The sequence below is a fragment of the Gossypium raimondii genome, chromosome 5, assembly GCF_025698545.1.
Source record: "Gossypium raimondii isolate GPD5lz chromosome 5, ASM2569854v1, whole genome shotgun sequence".
In the NCBI taxonomy this organism is placed as follows: domain Eukaryota; kingdom Viridiplantae; phylum Streptophyta; class Magnoliopsida; order Malvales; family Malvaceae; genus Gossypium; species Gossypium raimondii.
In genome coordinates, this window is record NC_068569.1 from 53832548 (window position 1) to 53853917 (window position 21370).

Here is a 21370-nt window from a genome sequence, read left to right on the forward strand (position 1 = left end):
TTTAGCAAGGACTAAGGAACAAGGTCAAATGTATAATTAATAAATTACTATTTATAAAATAAAACTAAAAAGAAAAGAACAGTTTGAATCTAGTTTAAGCCCTGTTCGTGGGTTTTAAGAAAATTAATTTATTTATAAAATTATTATTTTAATAAATAAATTTCATGTTAAAAAAGGAAAATGAGTATTCATTCATTTATAATTTTATATGTATTTTATAGTTTTGTATATATTTTGTCAAAAATAAATTTTAAATATTTTCATTTTTAAAGTTTTTAATTTTTGTTTTTGAATATTTAAGAAAAGATTAATATGTAAAGTTTTGGATTAAATTTATTGAATTAAGACCAAATGAATAGAATCTGCAAACAATATTGGAGGGTGAAACTTGTTATTATGCCGATAATGTGAAAATTCCGTTAGTGATTAAACGAGTGAGTGACCGAAATATTAAATATTGATAATCTTAGTGACTAAAATAGAAAATTTTAAACTTGGCTGATCAAATATCCCCAAATTATGATATTTCTTCTAAATTGATCCTTAAATTTTAAATAAATCTATTTATATCTTTAAACTATCGGTTAAAATTATTAATTTAATCATTAAATAATACGTCGATCTTATATGACATAATTTAAAGTAAAAGAAATTAAAAAAAATTGGGATGTTTGAAATATCTTAATTTTGAGTTTCTATTTATTTTCATTTTAAATTTATCTATATATGATTTGACCTGTCATTTAAGGATTAAATTAGTGGTTGGAATAACGAAATGACGTGATTGATATAACATAAATAATTTGAAGATGTGCCGATTGAGTCTTAGCTTGATTGGCATTGGCATTATTGCCAATGCAGGAGGACATGTGTTTGAGTACGCTAAAGCGCATTATCCCTTCTATTTAAGGGTTGGGGATAACGTAAGAGGACTTGCAACTTGAATCAAATAAATTGTTTTCATTTCTTAATCAATTATCGTTTGTTAAATTAATTAATTATCAAATAATTTCCTTATTTGATTGAAGCTCTTATTAAAGTATGGTTCCTTCAATCAATATTTTTATTAAATTGAATATCACTAGTTTTATTTTTAATTTATTTATTTAGGTAAACCAAGCAAAGTTCACCCAACAATTATCCCTTTTCTTTTTTGTCACAGTTAAATATCTGTATAATAACAAATTTAGTCCTCAACTTTTACATATCATATCAATTTAGTTATAAATTTTAAAAAATTAATCCTCTCCCGCTCCACCTCCGTTTGACTTTGACTTGTTATTCATCTGCCATAATTGAGATAAACTTATAATGGATTCCTTCCTCCATGATTAATACTTCAAACCACAGTTTAAGCAGTTCAAGAATAGAGTGATAAGACTCATATACCAAACCTGGGAGTACAATTTCAACACAAGAACATAGACCTTCCCCATTTTCTTCAAACATCTTCGTTTAAGATGATAAATATTATATTGGGTTCATATTCTACTTCAGCATCTCATAGGAATTGGTTCACATCGATTTTTATATAATTCCCCAAGGCTTAGTTAAAACCAGTAAAAAGGGGTCCCAAATGGAGGTGGAGGCGGAGCCGACGTGGGGGAAAGTAAATTTTGAGGATCAAATTGAGATCATTTGTAAACTTTGAAGGTTCATTTTTTAAAATATGACTAAATTGATTAATATGTAAAAGTTTAAGGCTAAATTTATTATTATACCGATTTATTAACTGTCACGTCTAGACTAGTTGGGTGATCTGTGTTGTAGTTTACCCATTTATTTATTAGACTCCAACAAAATATTTTTCTTAATAATTAATTGGATATTTTAGTTTTAATCAATAATATTTATTATTTAAATAATTAAATAGAAATATTTAATCAATATTAAATGTAATTGTTACTTGGATCGAACAGTTACAAAGAAACAATCTAAGTGTAGGAAGGAGTGATAAGAGGGTGGACACTCCTTCACCACTACAAGAAAACAATAAATAAACTGAACACACATGGATTGTTTATGCAGTTCGGTTCCCTATGTTTGCGGAGCTTATTTAAATGAGAAATCCATTATTTTCAACTATTACAACAAGTGATCTGAATCTATCATATACTCGTGACAATATCCTCACCTTTGTATCTTGAAGAATAATACTTTTACCACTAAATTCACCCATTGTGAACTTAACAAGTAAAATCACAAAGCAATATTTTATTATCAAAATGCATTCATACAATAAGATTCCCCACAAGAACAAATTAAGTGCTTAATTCTCTCAATGCAACAACTTATATAACTCTTTTGATTATATAAAATATATCGAGTCTTGCTAATATAAGAAGATTTATATCAATCCCTATAAAACAACAATAGAATAAGTTGAATACAATACAATAAAAAGGTAAACACGTGGATTTTCAACATTCGCTCCTTTATTGATACATTCTTAATTTCGTTGGATGCTATGCTCCTTTTTTCATTTTAAAAAGCTATCCAATAAATTTAATTATAATTACTTATAATTATAATTACACGTAAAACATATTTGGATAACCATTATACTTGGTGAGATCGGAAATTGAAGGAATTATACTATTAATCAACCTTAATGACTTCCAAAATGGATTTTCTTTTAGACCATTTTGTCTGGGTTTCAATGTTGTTTTCATGAAAACAAAGATTCAACCCCAGTTTTGCAACGAAATAATATAATAGGCAACTGCCTCAGTTCCCTTTTCTTATACGCTTTCAAAATTCAAAGTGGAAGACGAGTGAGTCACTTTGAATATGGAAGAACAACAAAACAATTCTTTTTTAATGGAAAACCCGAAAAGTCTTTGGTCAAAGCTTGGCCTACCATGGTGTTTTTGTCACATAAAATAAAATATAAAAAAACTCATGGAAGAAAAGATCTGTAATACTAAGTACTAACTGTTAATGGCTGACTCCAATATTGTCAAGAAAAACATGGCAACCATGAGAAAATTTCCATTTATCTCCTTGCTTTTTTTTCATGCTTTTACTTGAAGGTTTACAATGGAAGAGTTTCAGCCACTGATACCCTTTTCCAAGGGCAAAACATGACAGCCTTAGGTCAGTTAACATCTTATGGAAATGCTTTTGAATTAGGGTTCTTTTCAGTAGGATCAACAGATCTATATTTGGTGATTCGGATGAAGAATGTTGCAACCAAGGATATTGTGTGGGTTGCCAATAGAGACCTTCCTTTCACTGGTTCATCTATGATTCTCACCATCAATGATGGTGGATGCCTTATGATTGTGAATGGCAGAGCAACTTATAGAGTGAGTGATGATCCATCATCAAGCCAAAACGTGAGTGCAACGCTGTTGGATTCTGGGAATTTGGTTCTAAGAGATGGGAATATGGATATACTATGGCAGAGCTTTGATTACCCTTCAAACACTTTTTTGCCTGGGATGAAGTTTGGTTACAATAATAAAACTGGAAAAGTTTGGTCCTTAACATCTTGGTTAGATCAAGCGGACCCAAATAAAGGGAATTTTGAGCTGAAAATGGATCCTAGAAAATCAAATGGAGTGTTCCTCATGAGGGGTACTGAAATATTATGGATGAGTGGGCCTTGGAATGGGTATGGTTTTGCTTTCATGCCTGAAATGCTTTCGCCCTACATCTTCAACTACTTCAACTACAGCATGTATAGTGATGAAAACGAAACATATTTTTCGTATTCATTGTATAATTCTTCTGTTATAACTAGATTCATCATCGATGTCACCGGACATATGAGAGAACTTTTGTGGTTTGAAGAGTCTCAACAATGGATGTCGATTTGGTCTGAACCAAGTCAATTTTGTGAGGTTTTAAACTCTTGTGGTCCATTCAGCAGCTGCAGTGAGGATACCACCAGTTGCAGGTGCTTGCGGGGTTTTTATCCATCGGGAAAGCAACAAGGCCAGGATGGTGGATGTATGAGGAGAGTGGCCCTAACATGTGGGAACGGAGATAATAGAGACATGTTCTTCAGGATGAATCATGTGAGGAATCCTGTAAGTTCAACTCAGCAAATCAATTCATCATATAATTTCCCATCAGGCCCTCAAGTTTCAAACTCCGACGCAAAAGCATGCGGAGAAGCTTGCTTGAGTAACTGCACCTGCAGTGCATATGCATATAACACAAGTGGCCTTTGCTTAAGATGGTACGGTGTCATTCTTGGTCTTGAACAACTGCCAGAAAAGGATCCAAATGGACGTACAATCTTCATCAAACTTGCAGCTTCTGAATTTGACAATGGAAGAGGTATTTGTTACAAACTTTTAACTAAAATGACCATTAAATTGTTTCACATTCTGACTTTCTCAAAATCGAGTTCTAGGAGCCAATTGGTACCTATGGATAATTGCAATTCCTATCGTTTTATTGGTGTTTCTTCCTGCATCTTACATTGTTATTCGGTGGAAGAAGAGTTTTAAAAACAAAGGTACTTTGTTTCATATCGGCCTTTGTGAATTGATTCGCAAACTCGTTCGATGTGAATGGATGTACTTACATATGCAGACCTCTCTGTCTTTGGAAACAGGGGACAGAGAAGATCCAAGCCAGGATATACTACTCTTTGATATGGAGATGAGCATCACAACGAGTAGCAGTAACTTTTTGGGTTCCGAAAACCCCAGAAAACGGAAGAGGAAGGATGCCCCATTTCCACTGTTTAGCTTTGATAGTATATCGCTAGCTACTGATAACTTCTCCTCGGAGAATAAGCTGGGAGAAGGGGGATTTGGACCTGTTTATAAGGTATGAAGTCTATCACATTTTAAGACTATCACCAGAAATGGAGTTCAGGTTCGAATGATTTTGATTGCAGGGAAAACTATTAAATGGACAGGAAATAGCAGTGAAAAGGCTTTCGAAACGGTCCGGGCAAGGTCTCGAAGAGTTAAAAAATGAGACGATGCTTATAGCAAAGCTTCAACATAGGAACCTTGTTAGACTGTTGGGTTGCTGTTTAGAACAAGGAGAAAACATATTGATCTATGAGTTCATGCCTAACAAAAGCTTGGATTCATTTCTTTTCGGTTTGTGATTTTATGAAACCTTAAAGCTGCCTTTTTTTTTTTCCCAAGATTTGCTTTTGATATGCAATATTTTTGTAAATTTGTAACAGGTTCATACAATGAAGGATTACTAGATTGGGGAACACGAGTTCGAATAATTGAGGGGATTGCTCAAGGTCTGCTGTATCTTCACCAATATTCGAGATTAAGGATCATACATCGAGATCTTAAGGCAAGCAATATCCTGTTAGACAGTGAAATGAACCCGAAAATATCGGATTTTGGGTTGGCAAGAATGTTTGGTGGTGACAAGTTACAAGCAAATACTAATAGGATTGTAGGAACTTAGTAAGTGAAAGTTGAAATCTCCATGACTTACAATATTATCTGCTAGTTTAAGTCTCTTTCTCTGAAGAATCTAATCAACTTTTGTATGAAATAATGAAAATATAGTGGTTATATGTCACCTGAGTATGCCATGGAAGGCCTTTTCTCCATTAAATCCGATGTGTTCAGCTTCGGTGTGCTGCTGTTGGAGATAGTGAGTGGCAAGAAGAGCACTGGCTTTTACCATAGCAGTTCTCTTAATCTAATTGGACATGTGAGTGCAAGCCTTCTCCATTAAACCGGAACTCAATACTCTCGTTCGATCTGAGTAACTATTTTTTTTTTCATTTTAGCTCGAGTTTCACATTCAAACATGTTGGTTTTACTTCAGGCATGGGAATTGTGGAAAGGAGATAGAGTTGTTGAGTTGATGGATCCTAAATTGGAAGACCAAGTTTCATATCCTATGCTGTACAGATACATTAATGTGGCTCTTCTTTGTGTTCAAGAAATGGCAGCTGATAGACCGACAATGTCGGAAGTTGTTTCCATGCTTTCCAATGAGCTCACAGTTCTAAATTCTCCAAAAAAGCCTGCCTTCTCTACTGCAAGGAGTACGACAAATAGTTCAAATCAGCCTGAAAAATTTTCAGTGAATGACGTCACAGTTTCTTTGATGGATCCTCGATAGTTATTTTCAATTGTAGCTCATGTAACACCTGACATCGAGAAAGTTTTGAAAGTCCTACTTAAAAAGCTTAAGTAAAATGGGTGCGGTTCAAATGCTTGGTTCCTAGTCTTGTCCATTAGAAGCCCTCTATGCTATGAATGTACTTGTGTTACTTAATATTATTGTGTATGTTTTGAATATGGAAGAATAACAAAAAAAAAAAAAAAAAAAATCTTTTTTAGTGGAAAACTACGAAAAGTCTTTGGTAAAAGCTTGGCGTTCCATGGTGTTTTTCTTTTACATAAAATAAAAAACTAATGGAAGAAAGTACCTGTAATACTAACTGTTAATGGTTAACTACAATTGCTAAGAAAATATGGAAACCATGAGAAAATTACCATGTATTTCCTTGCTTGTTTTTTCATGCTTTTACTTGCAGGTTTACAATGAAAGAGTTTCAGCCATTGATACCCTTTTCCAAGGTCAAAACATGAGGGCCTCAGGTCAGTTAACATCTTCTTGAAATGCCTTTGAACTTGGGTTGTTTTCACTAGGATGAGCAAATCTATATTGTGTAAGTTGCCGCTAGAGACCTTCCTTTCAGTGGTTCATCTATGATTCTCACCATCAATGGCGATGAATATATACCTTGTGATTGTCAGTGGCAGAACAACTTATAGAGTGAGTGATGATCCATCATTCAGCTGAAACGTGAGTGCAACTGTTGAAGGTTGGTCAGCATGTAGCAAAGAAGTAGACAACAAGCAGGCCATGAAGATCGAGCAATGCAGGAGCTGCTTCAGCAAGCAAAACTGTTTCTGTTTTGTTTATTTTGTAACCTTAAGTTAATGTAATGTATTTTAGTTCATTTTGAACTATGTTAGGTTGATGATTGATGTAATTAGATGATGTATGAGCTGTAAACTCAGCTTTGACCATGCTTACAAGTTTTGTTTTTCAAGTTTCAATGTATTAGTGGTGGTAGGTGTAGTTTAGGTGACTGCTTACTATTTTTTGACAAGCAAATTGCTTGGTTTATGTATTGGCATTAAGCCATTGATCACCATGAATGAAAAATTATCAGCTTTTGTTCCAACACTCTTCACTTTTCTTTATTTTTTTCATTCTTTTCTCGAGCTCTTTTGTTTCCTCAGCAAGCATCGAGTCTTGCTGCTCAAGCCACAAGCTGATCTTGCTTGTTCTTTGATCTTAACACCAACAATTGGTATCTAGAGCTGCAATTTTAAGGGACCTGTTATTTAAAACAATGGCCTCATCGAATTTCTCACCAGCTGCACCACCAGTCCTCAATGGAGAAGGTTATCACATATGGGTGGTCAAGATGAAGACCTACATGCAGGCATTCGATCTGTGGGAGGTGGTCAACTCTGATGTTGAACCAGAGCCACTCAGAGTCAATCGAACAGTGGCTCAAATCAGGCAGCATGCTGATGAAAGGACCAAGAGGCATAAGGCTATGTCATGTATCCAGAACTCAGTGTCAGATGTGATCTTTACAAGGATCATGGCCTGTGAAACACCAAAGCAGGCCTGGGACAAATTAAAAGAGGAGTTTCAAGGAACAGAGAGGACAAGGGAACAACAGTTGTTGAACTTGAGAAGGGACTTTGATATTTGAAAATGAAAGAGGAAGAAACTGTCAAGTAGTACTCAGACAGGATTATGGCTGTAGTAAACAGCATAGGGCTCCTTGGTGAGCAGTTTAGTGAAGCAAGGATTGTGGAAAAGGTGATCTCAACCTTACCTGAGAGGTATAAGGCAAAAATCTCATCTCTTGAAGATTCAAGGGACTTGACCAGCATTTCACTGACAGAGCTGATCAATGCTCTCTATGCGCAAGAGCAAAGAAGAGCTAGCAGACTGCAGGAACACCAAGAAGGTGCCTTCGAAGCAAAAGCCAAATCTGCCTCGAGTAGTACTGCCTACAAAGGCAAGAAGACTTGGAGAGACAAGTCAAAGTTTGAAACTTCAAGAAAAAGGGACCAACCTTGTAGACATTGCAAAAGACCTGGTCATTCAGAAGCAGATTACTGGTTCAGACCAGATGTGCAGTGCCAACACTGCAAAAAGATGGGCCATGTTGAAAGAGTTTGCAGAAATAAGAGCAAACCAAAACAACATCAATTCTAGCAGCCAAAGGCTGAGGCTCGAGTAGCCAAGGAAGATAGTGACCATGAGGAGCAAGTTTTTACTATGTCATGCTCATCTGCTCAGGAGAGGCTTGCAAATGGCTGGCTCTTGGACAGTGGATGCACCAATCACATGACACCATATGCTACCATCTTCAAGTCGTTAGACAGAAGCTGTAGAACCAAAGTTAAAATTGGTAATGGTCATTTTATAAAGGCAGAGGGTAAAGGAGATGTGCTGATATGCACTTCTACTAGAAACAAGCTCATTTCGAATGTGTTGTTGGTACCTGAAATTGACAGAAACCTGCTTAGCATAGCTCAACTGCTAGAGAAAGGGTATTCTGTAGAGTTCAAGGGTAAGGAGTGTCAAATCAAGTTCAAGGGTAATGAGTGCCAAATCAGTGATCCAAATGGATTCAAGCTCATGGCAGTCACTATGGCTGATAAGAGCTTTGTTGTAAACTGGAAAAATGCCACAGATACTGTCTACACAGCCACAACTGATGAATCCAAGATTTGGCATCAAAGGCTTGGTCATGCCAACTACAGATCAATGGATTAGCTATCCAGGGAAGATTTTATTGAAAATTTCATTGGTTCTGTTGAAAACAAGAAGTCTGTGAAGTGTGCCAGCAAGGAAAACAGGTCAGACTCCCATTTCCCTTGAATCAGGCCCAGAGAGCCTCTGAAAAGCTACAACTTGTGCACACTGTGGCCCCATGAAGACTGAGTCATTGAATGGGAGCAGGTATTTCATCTTGTTTATTGATGATTTCTCAAGATATTGTTGGATTTATTTCTTGAAACAGAAATCAGAGGTAGGCTCAGTGTTTTCAAAGTTCAAGATTGCTACTGAAACTGAAACAGGCTGTAAGCTTAAGACAATAAGGTCTGATAATGGGACTGAGTACACATCAGCTCAGTTCGAGGTCTTTTGTGATGAAACAGACATCAAACACCAACTCACCAACACCTATACTCCTTAACAAAACGGTGTGAGTGAGAGAAAAATAGAAGCTTGATGGATATGGCCAGGTGCTTGCTGTTTGAGAAGAATCTGCCTTCAACTATGTGGGCAGAGGCAGTTAACACTGTTGTGTACATTCAGAACAGGCTTCCAACCAAGGCCTTGGTACACAAAACTCCATTCGAAGCCTGGTTTGGATTCAAGCCATCACTGGCTCACTTAAAGGTCTTTGGTTGCATCTGCTATGCACATGTGTCAGCTGTTAAAAGAGACAAGCTGGCTAAAAGAGCTCAACCTAGCATTTTGGTGGGCTATAGCACAGTAAAAAAAGGGCTATAGGATCTTAGATCCTTCAACAAACAAAGTGTTTGTAAGCAAAGATGTAGTGTTCGATGAGAAGGATGCTGGAACTAGGAGAAGAATGAACCACAAGTAGTTTCTGAAGATCTTGTTACAGACCAAACTGAGCCAGATCAAAATGGTCCTGAAATGGACATTGATGATGAACTAGTCAGGGGCACTAGACCATTGGCTGAGATTTATGCAAGAGATCATGTTGTTATAGCAGAACCAAACAGCTTTGAAGAGGCTGAAGCACACCATGGCTGGAAACAAGCAATGGCTGAAGAAATCAGTATGATCGAGAAGAATCAGACTTGGGAACTAGTTGAAATACCAGAAAAAAGGAAGATCATTGAGGTAAAATGGGTTTATCGAGCCAAGCACAATGCTGATGGGAGCTTGAACAAACTGAAAGCAAGGCTGGTTGTTAAAGGGTTTAGCTAAAAGTATGGTTTAGACTACTTGGAGACCTTTGCACCAGTGGCCAGACTCGATACCATCAGATTGCTGGTTGCCTTAGCAGCACAGATGGAATGGAAAATCCACTAGCTCGATGTGAAATTTGCCTTCCTCAATGGATTTCTTGAGGAAGAAATCTATGTTGAACAACCACAGGGATTTGAAGTGGGTGGTAAAGAACATATGGTCTATAAACTGAAGAAAGCCTTGTATGGCTTAAAACAAGCTCCAAGGGCCTGGTATAGCAGGATCGATGGCTACCTGGTTAGTTTGGGGTTTGAAAGAAGCAAGAGCGAGCCAACATTGTATGTCAAGAAAGAAGGAGAACAAACACAACTCATTGTGTCTCTGTATGTTGATGACCTGTTAGTGATAGAAGGAGGACAAACAATGCTGACTGATTTTAAGATCAAAATGAAGAAAATGTTTGAGATGTCTAACTTGGGAAAAATAACCTATTTTCTAGGCATGGAAGTAACACAGATGCACAATGGTATCTTCTTAAGTCAGAAAGCCTTTTATTCAAAAATTCTGACCAAGTTCTCAATGGAAAACAACAAAGCAACAGATACTCCAGTTGCTGTTGGAATGAAACTATCGAGCAATGGTGATTTTAAAAGGGTTTGTGAAACAACCTACAGAAGCTTAGTTGGTTGTTTGTTATATTTGACAGCCACTAGGCCAGACACTATGTTTGCTGTAAGTCTACTCTCGAGATTCTTGCATTGCAGCAATGAGAAACACTTTCAATCTGCAAAGAGGGTGCTCAGGTATGTCAAAGGCACATTGAGCTATGACTTGATGTATAACAAAGTTAAAAGCTTGAAGTTGGTTGGCTATACTGACAGTGACTGGCTGGTTCGATGGATGACATGAAAAGCACCTCAGGGTATGCTTTTAATCTTGGTTCAGCTATGTTTTGTTGGAGCTCTAAGAAGCAAACCATAGTTGCTCAATCCACTGCAAAAGCAGAATATGTTGTAGCAGCAAGTGCTGTAAATCAGGCCATTTGGCTAAGAAAAATTATGGTTGACTTGAATGTGCATCAAAGGGAAACAACAGAGATCTTTTGTGACAATCAATCTGCTGTTGCAATTGCAAAGAATCCAGAGTTCCATGGAAGAACAAAGCATTTCAGCATTAAACTTCATGTTGTTCGAGAAATGGAGCAAGCACAGGAAGTGAAACTGATTCATTGCAATTCAGAGGATCAATTTGTTGATATTTTGACTAAGGCCCTTAGTGTAACAAAGTTTGAGCACTTAAGGAAGAAATTAGGAGTTTGCAACATGCCAACCAAGGAGGAGTGTTGAAGGTTGGTCAGCATGTAGCAAAGAAGCAAACAACAAGCAGGCCATGAAGATCAAGCAATGTAGGAGCTACTTCAGCAAGCAAAACTGTTTCTATTTTGTTTATTTTGTAACCTTAAGTTAATGTAATGTATTTTAGTTCATTTTGAACTATGTTAGGTTGATGATTGATGTAATTAGATGATGTATGAGCTGTAAACTCAGCTTTGACCATGTTTACAAGTTTTGTTTTTCAAGTTTCAATGTATTAGTGGTGGTAGGTGTAGTTTAGGTGATTGCTTACTGTTTTTTGACAAGCAAATTGCTTGGTTTATGTATTGGCATTAAGCCATTGAACACTATGAATGAAAATATAATTTTTACTAGCTTACATTTTAATAGCTTATATCTTTATAATTTTTAAAGGATTAAATTTTCACTATGTATTGGCATTAAGCCATTAAGCCATTAAGCAAATTTTTACGATAATAAAAATATAATTCTATCATTTTAATAGCTTACATCTTTATAATTTTTAAAGGATTAAATCAAAATTTTATCATTTTTAAGAGGTTAAAATATAATTTTACCTTTACTAATTTAAAATTGTAAAGTACTTAAATGAAAATTTTTCCTTTTTAGGGATAAGTCTTTGGTCAAGGCGTGCACAATGGTGTTCTTTTACTTCAAGTCAGAAACCCATATGGGAAAGGATGACCTGCAACAATAACTGTTAATGGTGGACTTCAATATTAGCAAAAAGAACATGGCAACCATGAGAAAATTTCCATGCATTTTCTTGCTTATTTTTTCATGCCTTTACTTGCAGGTTTACAATGGAACAGTTTCAGCCACCGATACTCTTTTCCCAGCTCAAAACATGACGGCCTCGGGTCAGTTAACATCTTCTGCAAATACCTTTGAATTAGGGTTCTTTTCACTAGGATCAACGAATCTATATCTGGTGATTCGGATGAAGAATGTTCCAACCAAGGATATTGTGTGGGTTGCCAATAGAGACCTTCCTTTCACTGGTTCATCCATGATCCTCACCATCAATGGCGATGGATACCTTGTGATTGTGAATGACAGAACAACTTATAGAGTGAGTGATGATCCATCATCAAGCCAAAACGTGAGCGCAACACTTTTAAATTCTGGGAATTTGGTTTTAAGAAACGGTAACCTTGATATACTATGGCAGAGCTTTGATTACCCTTCAAACATGTTTTTGCCTGGGATGAAGCTTGGTTACAATAAGAAAACTGGAAAAGTTTGGTCTTTAACATCTTGGTTAGATGAAGAGGACCCAAATAAAGGGATGTTTGAGTTGAAAATGGATCCTACAAATTCAAATGCAGTGATACTCATGAGGGGTAGTGTTCCGATATGGAGTAGTGGGCCTTGGAATGGGCATATTTTTGTTTCGATGCCTGAAATGAGATTGAACTACATCTTCAACTACAGCTTGTATAGCGACGAAAACGAAACGTATTTTTGGTATTCACTTTATAAACCTGGAACTATAACTAGATTCATCCTCGACGTCGAAGGACATATGAAAGAATCTGCGTGGCTTGAAAGTGCTCAAGAATGGAATTTGTTTTGGTCTCAACCAAGACAATCTTGTGGCGACATTTGTGGCTCATTCAGCAGCTGTAGTGGCGACAGTTGCCAGTGCTTGAAAGGTTTTTATCCATTGGAGAATTGACAAGGCCAGAATGGTGGATGTATGAGGAGTATGCCCCTAACATGTAATAAAGACGGTTTCATAAAGATGAATGATGTGAGTTACCCTCTAAGTTCTACTCAGCAAACCAATGCAACAAATCCTTTTCCATATTCACGACCTCAAGTTTCGAGCTCCCACAAGGATTCATGCAAAGAAGCTTGCTTGAATAACTGCAGTTGCAGTGCATATGCATACAACACAAGTGGCCATTGCTTAAGATGGTATGGTGACATTGTTGATCTTCGACAACTTTCATCAAAGGACCCTAATGGACATACAATCTTTATCAAACTCTCAGCTTCTGAATTTAACAATGGCAGAGGTAGTTTCTTTCTAAAAACTTTTAACTAGATAGTCCATTAAGTTGTTTCGGATTCTTACTTTCTCGAATTTGAGTTCTAGGAGCCAGTAAGTACCTCTGGATAGTTGCAATTCCTGCTGTTCTACTGGTGCTTCTTCAAGCATCTTACGTTGTTATTCGGTGGAAGAAGAGTTTTAAAAACAAAGGTACTTTGTTTCGTATCGGCCTTTGTGAATTGATTTGCAAACTCGTCGATATGCGAATGGATGTACTTACATATGCAGACCTCTCTGTCTTTGGAAACAGGGGACAGAGAAGATCCAAGTCAGGATATACTACTCTTTGATATGGAGATGAGCATCACAACGAGTAGCGGTGAATTTTCAGGTTCTGAAAACTCTGGAAAACAGAGGAAGGACCCTGCATTTCCGTTGTTTAGCTTTGCTAGCGTATTGACAGCTACCGAAAACTTCTCATTGGAGAATAAGCTAGGAGAGGGGGGATTTGGACCTGTTCATAAGGTATCAAGTCTATCATATTTTAAGACTATTACCAGAAAAGGAGTTCAGGTTTTGAATGATTTCGCTTGCAGGGAAAACTATTAAATGGAAAAGAAATAGCAGTGAAAAGGCTTTCGAAACGGTCCAGACAAGGGCTGGAAGAGTTGAAAAACGAGACGATGCTTATAGCAAAGCTTCAACATAGGAACCTTGTTAGACTATTAGGTTGCTGTTTAGAACAAGGAGAAAAGATATTGATCTATGAGTTCATGCCTAACAAAAGCTTGGATTTATTTCTTTTCGGTTTGTGATTTTATAAATCCTTAAAACTTCCTTTTTGGCCAAGATTTTACTTTGGTATGCTACATTTTTGTTTTTTTGCAAAATTTGTAACAGGTTCAGACATTGAAGGATTACTAGACTGGGGAACAAGAGTTCGAATAATCGAGGGGATTGCGCAAGGGCTTCTGTATCTTCACCAATATTCAAGATTACGAATCATACATCGAGATCTTAAGGCAAGCAATATCCTGTTAGACAGTGAAATGAACCCGAAAATATCGGATTTTGGGTTGGCAAGAATGTTTGGTGGTGACAAGTTACAAGCAAATACTAATAGGATTGTAGGAACTTAGTAAGTGAAAGTTGAAATCTCCATGACTTACAATATTATCTGCTAGTTTAAGTCTCTTTCTCTGAAGAATCTAATCAACTTTTGTATGAAATAATGAAAATATAGTGGTTATATGTCACCTGAGTATGCCATGGAAGGCCTTTTCTCCATTAAATCCGATGTGTTCAGCTTCGGTGTGCTGCTGTTGGAGATAGTGAGTGGCAAGAAGAGCACTGGCTTTTACTATAGCAGTTCTCTTAATCTAATTGGACATGTGAGTGCAAGCCTTCTCCATTAAACCGGAACTCAATACTCTCGTTCGAATCCGAGTAACTTAGTTTTTTTTTTTCTCATTTTACCTCTAGTTTTACATTCAATCATGTTGGCTTCACTTCAGGCATGGGAACTGTGGAAAGGAGATAGAGTAGTTGAGTTGATGGATCCTAAATTGAAGGACCAGATTCCATGTCGTATGCAGCAGAGATACGTTAATGTGGCTCTTCTTTGTGTTCAAGAAATGGCAGCCGATAGACCGACAATGTCGGAAGTTGCTGCGATGCTTACCAATGAGCTCACGGTTCTAAATTCTCCCAAAAAGCCTGCTTTCTCTAATGCTAGGAATATGACAAATAGTTCAAATTTTTCAGTGAATAACGTCACAGTTTCTTTGATGGAACCTCGATAGTTATTTTCCATTATAGTTTATGTTAGAATTAAGTGACTCGGATCTTATTTAAATAAAATATAGTGGTAAAATAAAATAAAAGTAAAAATCCTATTTTTTATTTTATTTTAAAATAAGATTTTTTTAAACCTTATTAAACGCCATCTATTTGATATTGGTTAGAATAAAGTGTTTCAATCTTACTACACTCCTATTAGAATATGGTTTTACAAACCTATAAATAGATATAATTTACTCTTCTTGTAATGATTCGAATTCGACATAGTGAATTATCTTCTCCTTTACCCGTGGTATTTTTCCTGAAAGGGTTTCCACGTAAAATCTGTGTGTTCTTTATTTTTCTCTCTCTTTTTTCTTTGCGATAAATTGAACTTGAAAATTAGATTTGAGATCGTAAATTGAGTCCGGGAGCCCAAACCGAGACTAAGACCCAAAAACTAGTCGAATCGGGCCTAGTATGCGAAATTAGGCCGACGGCCCAATCGATGGTTAGACCAGACCGGTTAAGTCATCATTGACTTGGACCAAACCGGCAACAGCCAAACCGGCTCAAGGTGCCGTAAGGGTATCGCACCTGCATCACCGGACACAGCGGTGTCGGTTGTTACTATGGCGACGTCCATGTGGCCGATGGTGGTAGGTTGTCGGTGGTTGAGCAGTAGAAGAGTTACATTCCTACTGGAATTCCACCAGAAAATTTGATTTCAGATTAAATATTTCAAAAATAATAATAGTTTAATAGTTTAATATTAAATTAAATTTAATGTTTATCTAGATAAACATTCTATTGCTTTAATAAGATTTAATATTAAATTTAATCTAATATTTGATATTAGATTAAATTTAATATTAAAGTAATTAAGTTTAATCATAGTTGAACTCTCTAAACTCTCCCTATATAAAGAGAGTCTTGGGTCATTACTTACACACACTTGAATTCAAGAGAAAGTTGTAGAGAGAAATTTCTCTAAGAGATTATTTCAAAAAATTTCTAGAGATATTTTTTGATTTACAGCTTGACCCAAAAGATTAGAGAAATTGCAAAATTACCTCATTGGTAATTTTTGTGAAAAATTTTCTGATTTGAAGCAAGTCCACACTCGGCAAATGAGAGCTTGAGGATAGCGGAGAAGACTACTCGATCGAAGTACTCATCCTAGATGAATCGAAAAGGTACAATTTTGACTAAGTGTTTATTAATTTAGATATCACAACCAAGATCTTATTTTGGAAAATTTTTTAAAACTTTGGTTTTTCCCTAAATTTATTTTCCTCCGTATTTTCCAAACCCGTTTTTTTCCAACGCCCCACTTATATTTTGGTGTACAAAGGAGTTGCTGACAAATTAACCTCAGTGATACAATAAATGCCAACTATTGTCTACATTTTGCACTAACGAAATCAATCTACTGAGGATTGAGCGAAGCACAACAAGAATATCAATTTCTATAAATAATTTCTACAGTAATTCTTTATAGAACAATCTAAGAATAATACAAGATTGAAGAGAATCAAAAGAAACTTTTGTTTCTATACTTTGGTGTACCAAACAAATGAAATTTGACTCCTATTTATAAGAGTTCTCATGTCTCTTCATAAAGATATAACTATCCATATAGATAGTTACATCTTTTAGCAATAAACACAATTATCCAATAGATATCTACCGAATAATTATGACTCTTTGTTAATAATTAACATAACTTTTGGTGACAAGAGACATAACTCATCACTATGAATAGTGACAAGTTTTAGCTAATAACCAAGTGACATAACTTTTGGTTACTTATAACTTTTCATTTGTAACTGTTGGAACATTATATATATTTTGAAAATGTTCCAACATATAATTAGATATAATTAGCATGCCAATAAGAATCAAGATAGCTACTGTAATATATTGTGTACAAGATTATGTAATGTAGGTCAGATACATATGTGATTGCACTATTAGTGTCTTGGATTGCTATGAGGATTGCATTTTATATGCTATGAACAATTGTGCCTTGGAGCATTATGTGTTATCCATGGTGTAGTGATTTCATTATCTATTCGTAATTTTTTGAATAGTTTGAATAAATAAAATTATTACATGTTTGATTAATTAATCTTTGTATGATTGTCGTTGTGCATGAAAACCAAAATGAATAAGTAAATATATGCTCCTTAATTACCTAAAATTTAACTAACAATAAGTTGCATTATAAGAATGAATTATAATGTGAGAAGACAACTTTTATTAGTATGTAATCTAAATTGTCCATAGTCCCCAAAATCAGATTGAGCAATTGGTTCAAATAAGTAGAGGATCATTATGTTGCCTATAAGTCTAAATAGAGAGATAGTTTGTCTTGGCTATCGAAGTAGTTCACTCCCTGAAATAGAGACATAGATGTGATTGTCTAGATTGACAATACATCGAACTTGACCCAAGCTAAATTTATCTTAAATCCGCTAATGAATTTGTTCACTTGTAACATTTATGGTATAATTGACAAATCATACGTGTATAACTCATGTACTTTGATATATTGAAAACCTGAACTCTCATGATAGAGGGTCATAAGTTGGTACGTTGGGAACATAATTTGTGCATGGCATGACATCACTTACAATAATGGAAAAAATATTTTTCCCATCATATTACATAAGGTGGGTTTAGTTTGGGGTTTACTGTTTAGGGTTTTTATTTGTTAATCTACTTGTTCTTCGTTTTGGTAATGAAGTGATGAAAGAATTCTGAGTTTATTTTGATTGTTTTTCATTTGAGTATTTTATTTGTTGATTTGCTGTAAATTTTGGGTTAAGTTACATGAAAATGTTTGTTAATGTTTATATTTTGTTAATTGATTTGAGTGTACAAATCAGGATTGCAAATCTCCAATGATGTAATATGAATTGGAATTAGTAATGGAAATGGAAGCTGTTAATGGAAAATTTGAATTGAAAATTATCATTCATGGGAACAAGAAGTTCCTCTAACGGTAGTAACAAAAGTGTAAGGATTTTTTCTTGGGTGATGGAAAAGAAAGTGTTAATTTGATACGGATATGATGTGGTGTGTACAGTCAATCATTATTAGAGATTTAATGTTTGGGTGACTAGAATAACAAATTTTTCTAATGGAAGTTAGGTGACCAACCGAATTGTTTAATGATATTTTTATTATAATGTGGATGCCTATTAGAATAAGAAGTTTGATGTCTATACCAGTTCGTTCTTGACATTTTTGAGGCCTTAGACAAAACAATAAAATAAGGTTATAAGTTCCTTAAAAGTTGGTAAAAAAAAAATTGACCTTTAAAAGTTTTAAAAAAAATTTTGGGCCCCTTACAACTGGAAAAAAAAAACATTCTGAATCCCTTTCAGCCTTGAGCGGCCACATTTCCAATCGACCCCAAGATCGAGCCTGGTCCATACAACTAAAATTTTATATTTTTTTATTACAAACATAAACTGTCAAGAATAATTATAAATAAATATATTGTCAAATGTCTTGCTGTTTGTTTGATGTTTATTTTATAGGAATAAAAGTAACAATTTTACATTGGCATTAATGATATTGTATTGGGATGAACATAGGAAGTTTTTAAATTTCCTTAGCCTTGTACAATAATTTCATAACAAAGCTGCTATAATTCAAAGCAACATTCTAAACCTCGTCTCCGTTCCAGTTCCTTTTCACCTTAGGACCTGTTGGCCCTTCTTGCCCTAGCACTTCATCTGGAAGGCCATTAATAAATTTCTCAAAAGCAGTTTTAAGCTTTCCAGGCAATACTTTTTCCACCTTCTTGATCTCATCTGCCAAGTTGTAACTAATCTTCGGACCCCATTCCCTGAAATAGTTGAGCCATGGCGGCTCAACAATGGTCGTGGAACCCAAATACTCAGCTGCAACTAATGAAAATTGGAGGCCTGTATCCATGACAATCTTACTCTTGGCAGTGTCATTTCTAATTCCTATCTCTCCACTTCCTTGCAAGACTAGTCCAGGTTTTGAATACATGGCATGGCCATGTAACGATGAATAGGTACAAGGCTTATTCCCACCTTGGAACTCAAGATCTGATGCATTCACCCATGAACCTCCACTGTGTTCGGAGAAATAAATACTATGTAATTCTCCATTAAAGTTGCTGACCCTTAAAGTCACATGCTCCCAGTCACCAACATGTTCACCTATCCTTCCTAATGAAATGTTGATGAATTCTACCTTAGCCTTTGCCGCTCCATTGAAGGGGTAAAACACCCATATCGCTATGTCTGAATAGGTTGCACCCAACATAGGTTTTACATGCAAATAAACTTGGGAGTTTTGCAAATCTCCTTTCTTTACTCTTTCCTTGGTTGCTTCGTCTATGGGAAGATCTAACCAATAGTTACCATCATTTGCACCGCCTTGGGGAAGGTTTGAACCCGTTACCTGTATAGGAACTGGCTTGGATTCTTCTCCCTTCTTGTACAGTAGTGCCCCATTCACAAAGAACCAACTGACAGACGATGGGAGGTAAGCTTCATTAGGGTGGAAATAAATCCAAGGAGAGTAAGCTTGGAACAGTGTATCGATTTGGCGTAGGTTAGGCATGTAAGATAAATTAGCTTTGACATTTTTCAAACATGGTAGAGGAGGATTTTGGGCGACAAATGTTCCTACACAAACTCCCATATGTTGGGTTCCTCTATTTATGGGCCTTGAACTGAAAAAGTTGATCCCTTTTGCATCCACTTCTTTACCAGGTCCCCATATCCATGTATCATTCTCAGTTTCATCGGTAAAATCAGACCGGACGCAACGTATTTTCTGCGGGGAAGGCTTGTCTTTGGTGTTGGTGATAACATGGCCAACAGCCTTGTATCCTTGTGGAGCAATAGGCAACCAAATATAACCGTTGCCATCTTGCTTGATTTTCAAAGACTCACTGCTCCAGACAAGGGTGTAATCGATGGGTTGTTTTAGTAAAGAATCATCACTACTGTCATCTTTCGCTGCAAGAACCCACCCAGAAAGCAACCTATTGTTGGGCTGCCCATAGCAGCCTAGCATGTAGTACCCATCTGGTATTGATGATGGTTCAAAAAATGAGGCCCCAAGATTTCCTGGTCCCCCTTCGTGAGTCGCCCATACTTTTGTGGAAGATGATGATATCCCGCACTGGCACACATGTATTCCACCAAGATCAATACTTCCACTCGCAAACCCTTCGCCTGTAATGTAATCCATCATGTTGCGTACAATTATCAAATTAATATCTTTAAAGAAATGTTTAAATTCGTCAACTTAAATAAAATTTTGAAAAAATATATCACTTCAGATCACATGTATTCTCATGTCGATAATCATTAATTTTTTAAGAGATAATATAATTTTAGGTCCCTGAACTTGATTAGTAGGTTCACTTTGGTACCTATACTTTTTTTTGGTCCATTTTAGTACTTGAACTTGACAATTGGGTCTATGAACTTGAAAATTATAAAAGTTTAATGATGTCGCGCTATGAGATTATGTCACATCATCACTTGAAAATTATAAATTTTATATAATGTTCTAAGTAATAATATGGTACAATATCAAAATGTCACATTCAGTGCTAGTTTGATCAATTCGACCATTGGATCAATGTAATTAAATAATTAATTAAAAATTCATAAAAAAAATGATCAAACTGGTTCAACTTGTTCAACTCTCAATTTTTATATTGGTTTTCAATTTTTACCAATTTCAAGCAATTTTCGATTCAATTGGTTCAACTCCTTTATTTAGACCATTATGTCAATCAGCTCTCAGAATGTCATGTCTTCAAATCTTGACAAAATTTAAGTTCAAGAACCAAAAAAATCTAATTACGAAGTTCAAAGATAAAAAAAAAAAGGGTGCAGGATTGAAGCTAGTTGCCAAGTTCAGAGGCCATAAATCATATTATCCCATGCTTTAATAATCATTAACGAAATGGATGAATTTGTAAAACTATATATCGATCCTTGAGTTATATGCGAGTGATTTAACCAGCCAAAGCCATTAGAGATGAAATAGATAGAGAGAGAGCGAGGGGTACCTGGAGGCCATGTTGGTAAGGGAGATGGAAGCCTGAAAGCAGTTTCTATTGGCAAAGCCTTCTTCTTCTTGGAGACATCTGACGAAGAAGAGGATGTAAGACAATTCCCCATTGCAGTGTTTTCAAAGATGTGTCGATTGACCTTGAAGATAAATATATGAAGATAAAAAAGGGGTTGATATTAACAAGAAGAATATTCAGTTTAGTGCGAGATGGGCAAGGGATTTTGGTACC

General features: G+C 35.8%; 2 protein-coding genes and 1 pseudogene across 2 annotated transcripts; 2 read left to right on the top strand and 1 right to left on the bottom strand.

The window, feature by feature from the left end:
• The first annotated feature begins 2929 nt into the window (after nucleotides 1-2929).
• LOC105768299 (receptor-like serine/threonine-protein kinase SD1-8) lies at nucleotides 2930-7138 on the top strand. The gene is made up of 7 exons (XM_052630421.1): nucleotides 2930-4287; nucleotides 4358-4468; nucleotides 4568-4785; nucleotides 4856-5066; nucleotides 5156-5393; nucleotides 5499-5646; nucleotides 5764-7138. The coding sequence occupies exons 1-7, from the start codon at nucleotides 3084-3086 to the stop codon at nucleotides 6061-6063; spliced, it is 2430 nt and encodes an 809-aa protein (XP_052486381.1). The 5' UTR covers nucleotides 2930-3083; the 3' UTR covers nucleotides 6064-7138.
• A 4838-nt stretch (nucleotides 7139-11976) lies between these two features.
• On the top strand, nucleotides 11977-15144 carry LOC105784935 (G-type lectin S-receptor-like serine/threonine-protein kinase B120; annotated as a pseudogene).
• A 3421-nt stretch (nucleotides 15145-18565) lies between these two features.
• On the bottom strand, nucleotides 18566-21363 carry LOC105768300 (hypothetical protein At1g04090). The gene is made up of 2 exons (XM_052630422.1): nucleotides 21137-21363; nucleotides 18566-20288 (listed from the first exon to the last, which is right to left on the bottom strand). The coding sequence occupies exons 1-2, from the start codon at nucleotides 21246-21248 to the stop codon at nucleotides 18736-18738; spliced, it is 1665 nt and encodes a 554-aa protein (XP_052486382.1). The 5' UTR covers nucleotides 21249-21363; the 3' UTR covers nucleotides 18566-18735.
• Between the last annotated feature and the right edge of the window lie 7 nt (nucleotides 21364-21370).

What these genes read in the sequence shown, in the direction of transcription:
- LOC105768299 (XM_052630421.1), top strand. Translation starts at nt 3,084, where the DNA reads ATGACAGCCTTAGGTCAGTTAACATCTTATGGAAATGCTTTTGAATTA. An exon ending in GATTTGGACCTGTTTATAAG is followed by an intron (nt 4,786 to 4,855) that starts GTATGAAGTCTA and finishes TTTTGATTGCAG; the next exon opens with GGAAAACTATTAAATGGACA. An exon ending in AATAGGATTGTAGGAACTTA is followed by an intron (nt 5,394 to 5,498) that starts GTAAGTGAAAGT and finishes ATGAAAATATAG; the next exon opens with TGGTTATATGTCACCTGAGT.
- LOC105768300 (XM_052630422.1), bottom strand. Translation starts at nt 21,248, where the DNA reads ATGGGGAATTGTCTTACATCCTCTTCTTCGTCAGATGTCTCCAAGAAG. An exon ending in CTTACCAACATGGCCTCCAG is followed by an intron (nt 20,289 to 21,136) that starts GTACCCCTCGCT and finishes ATTACATTACAG; the next exon opens with GCGAAGGGTTTGCGAGTGGA.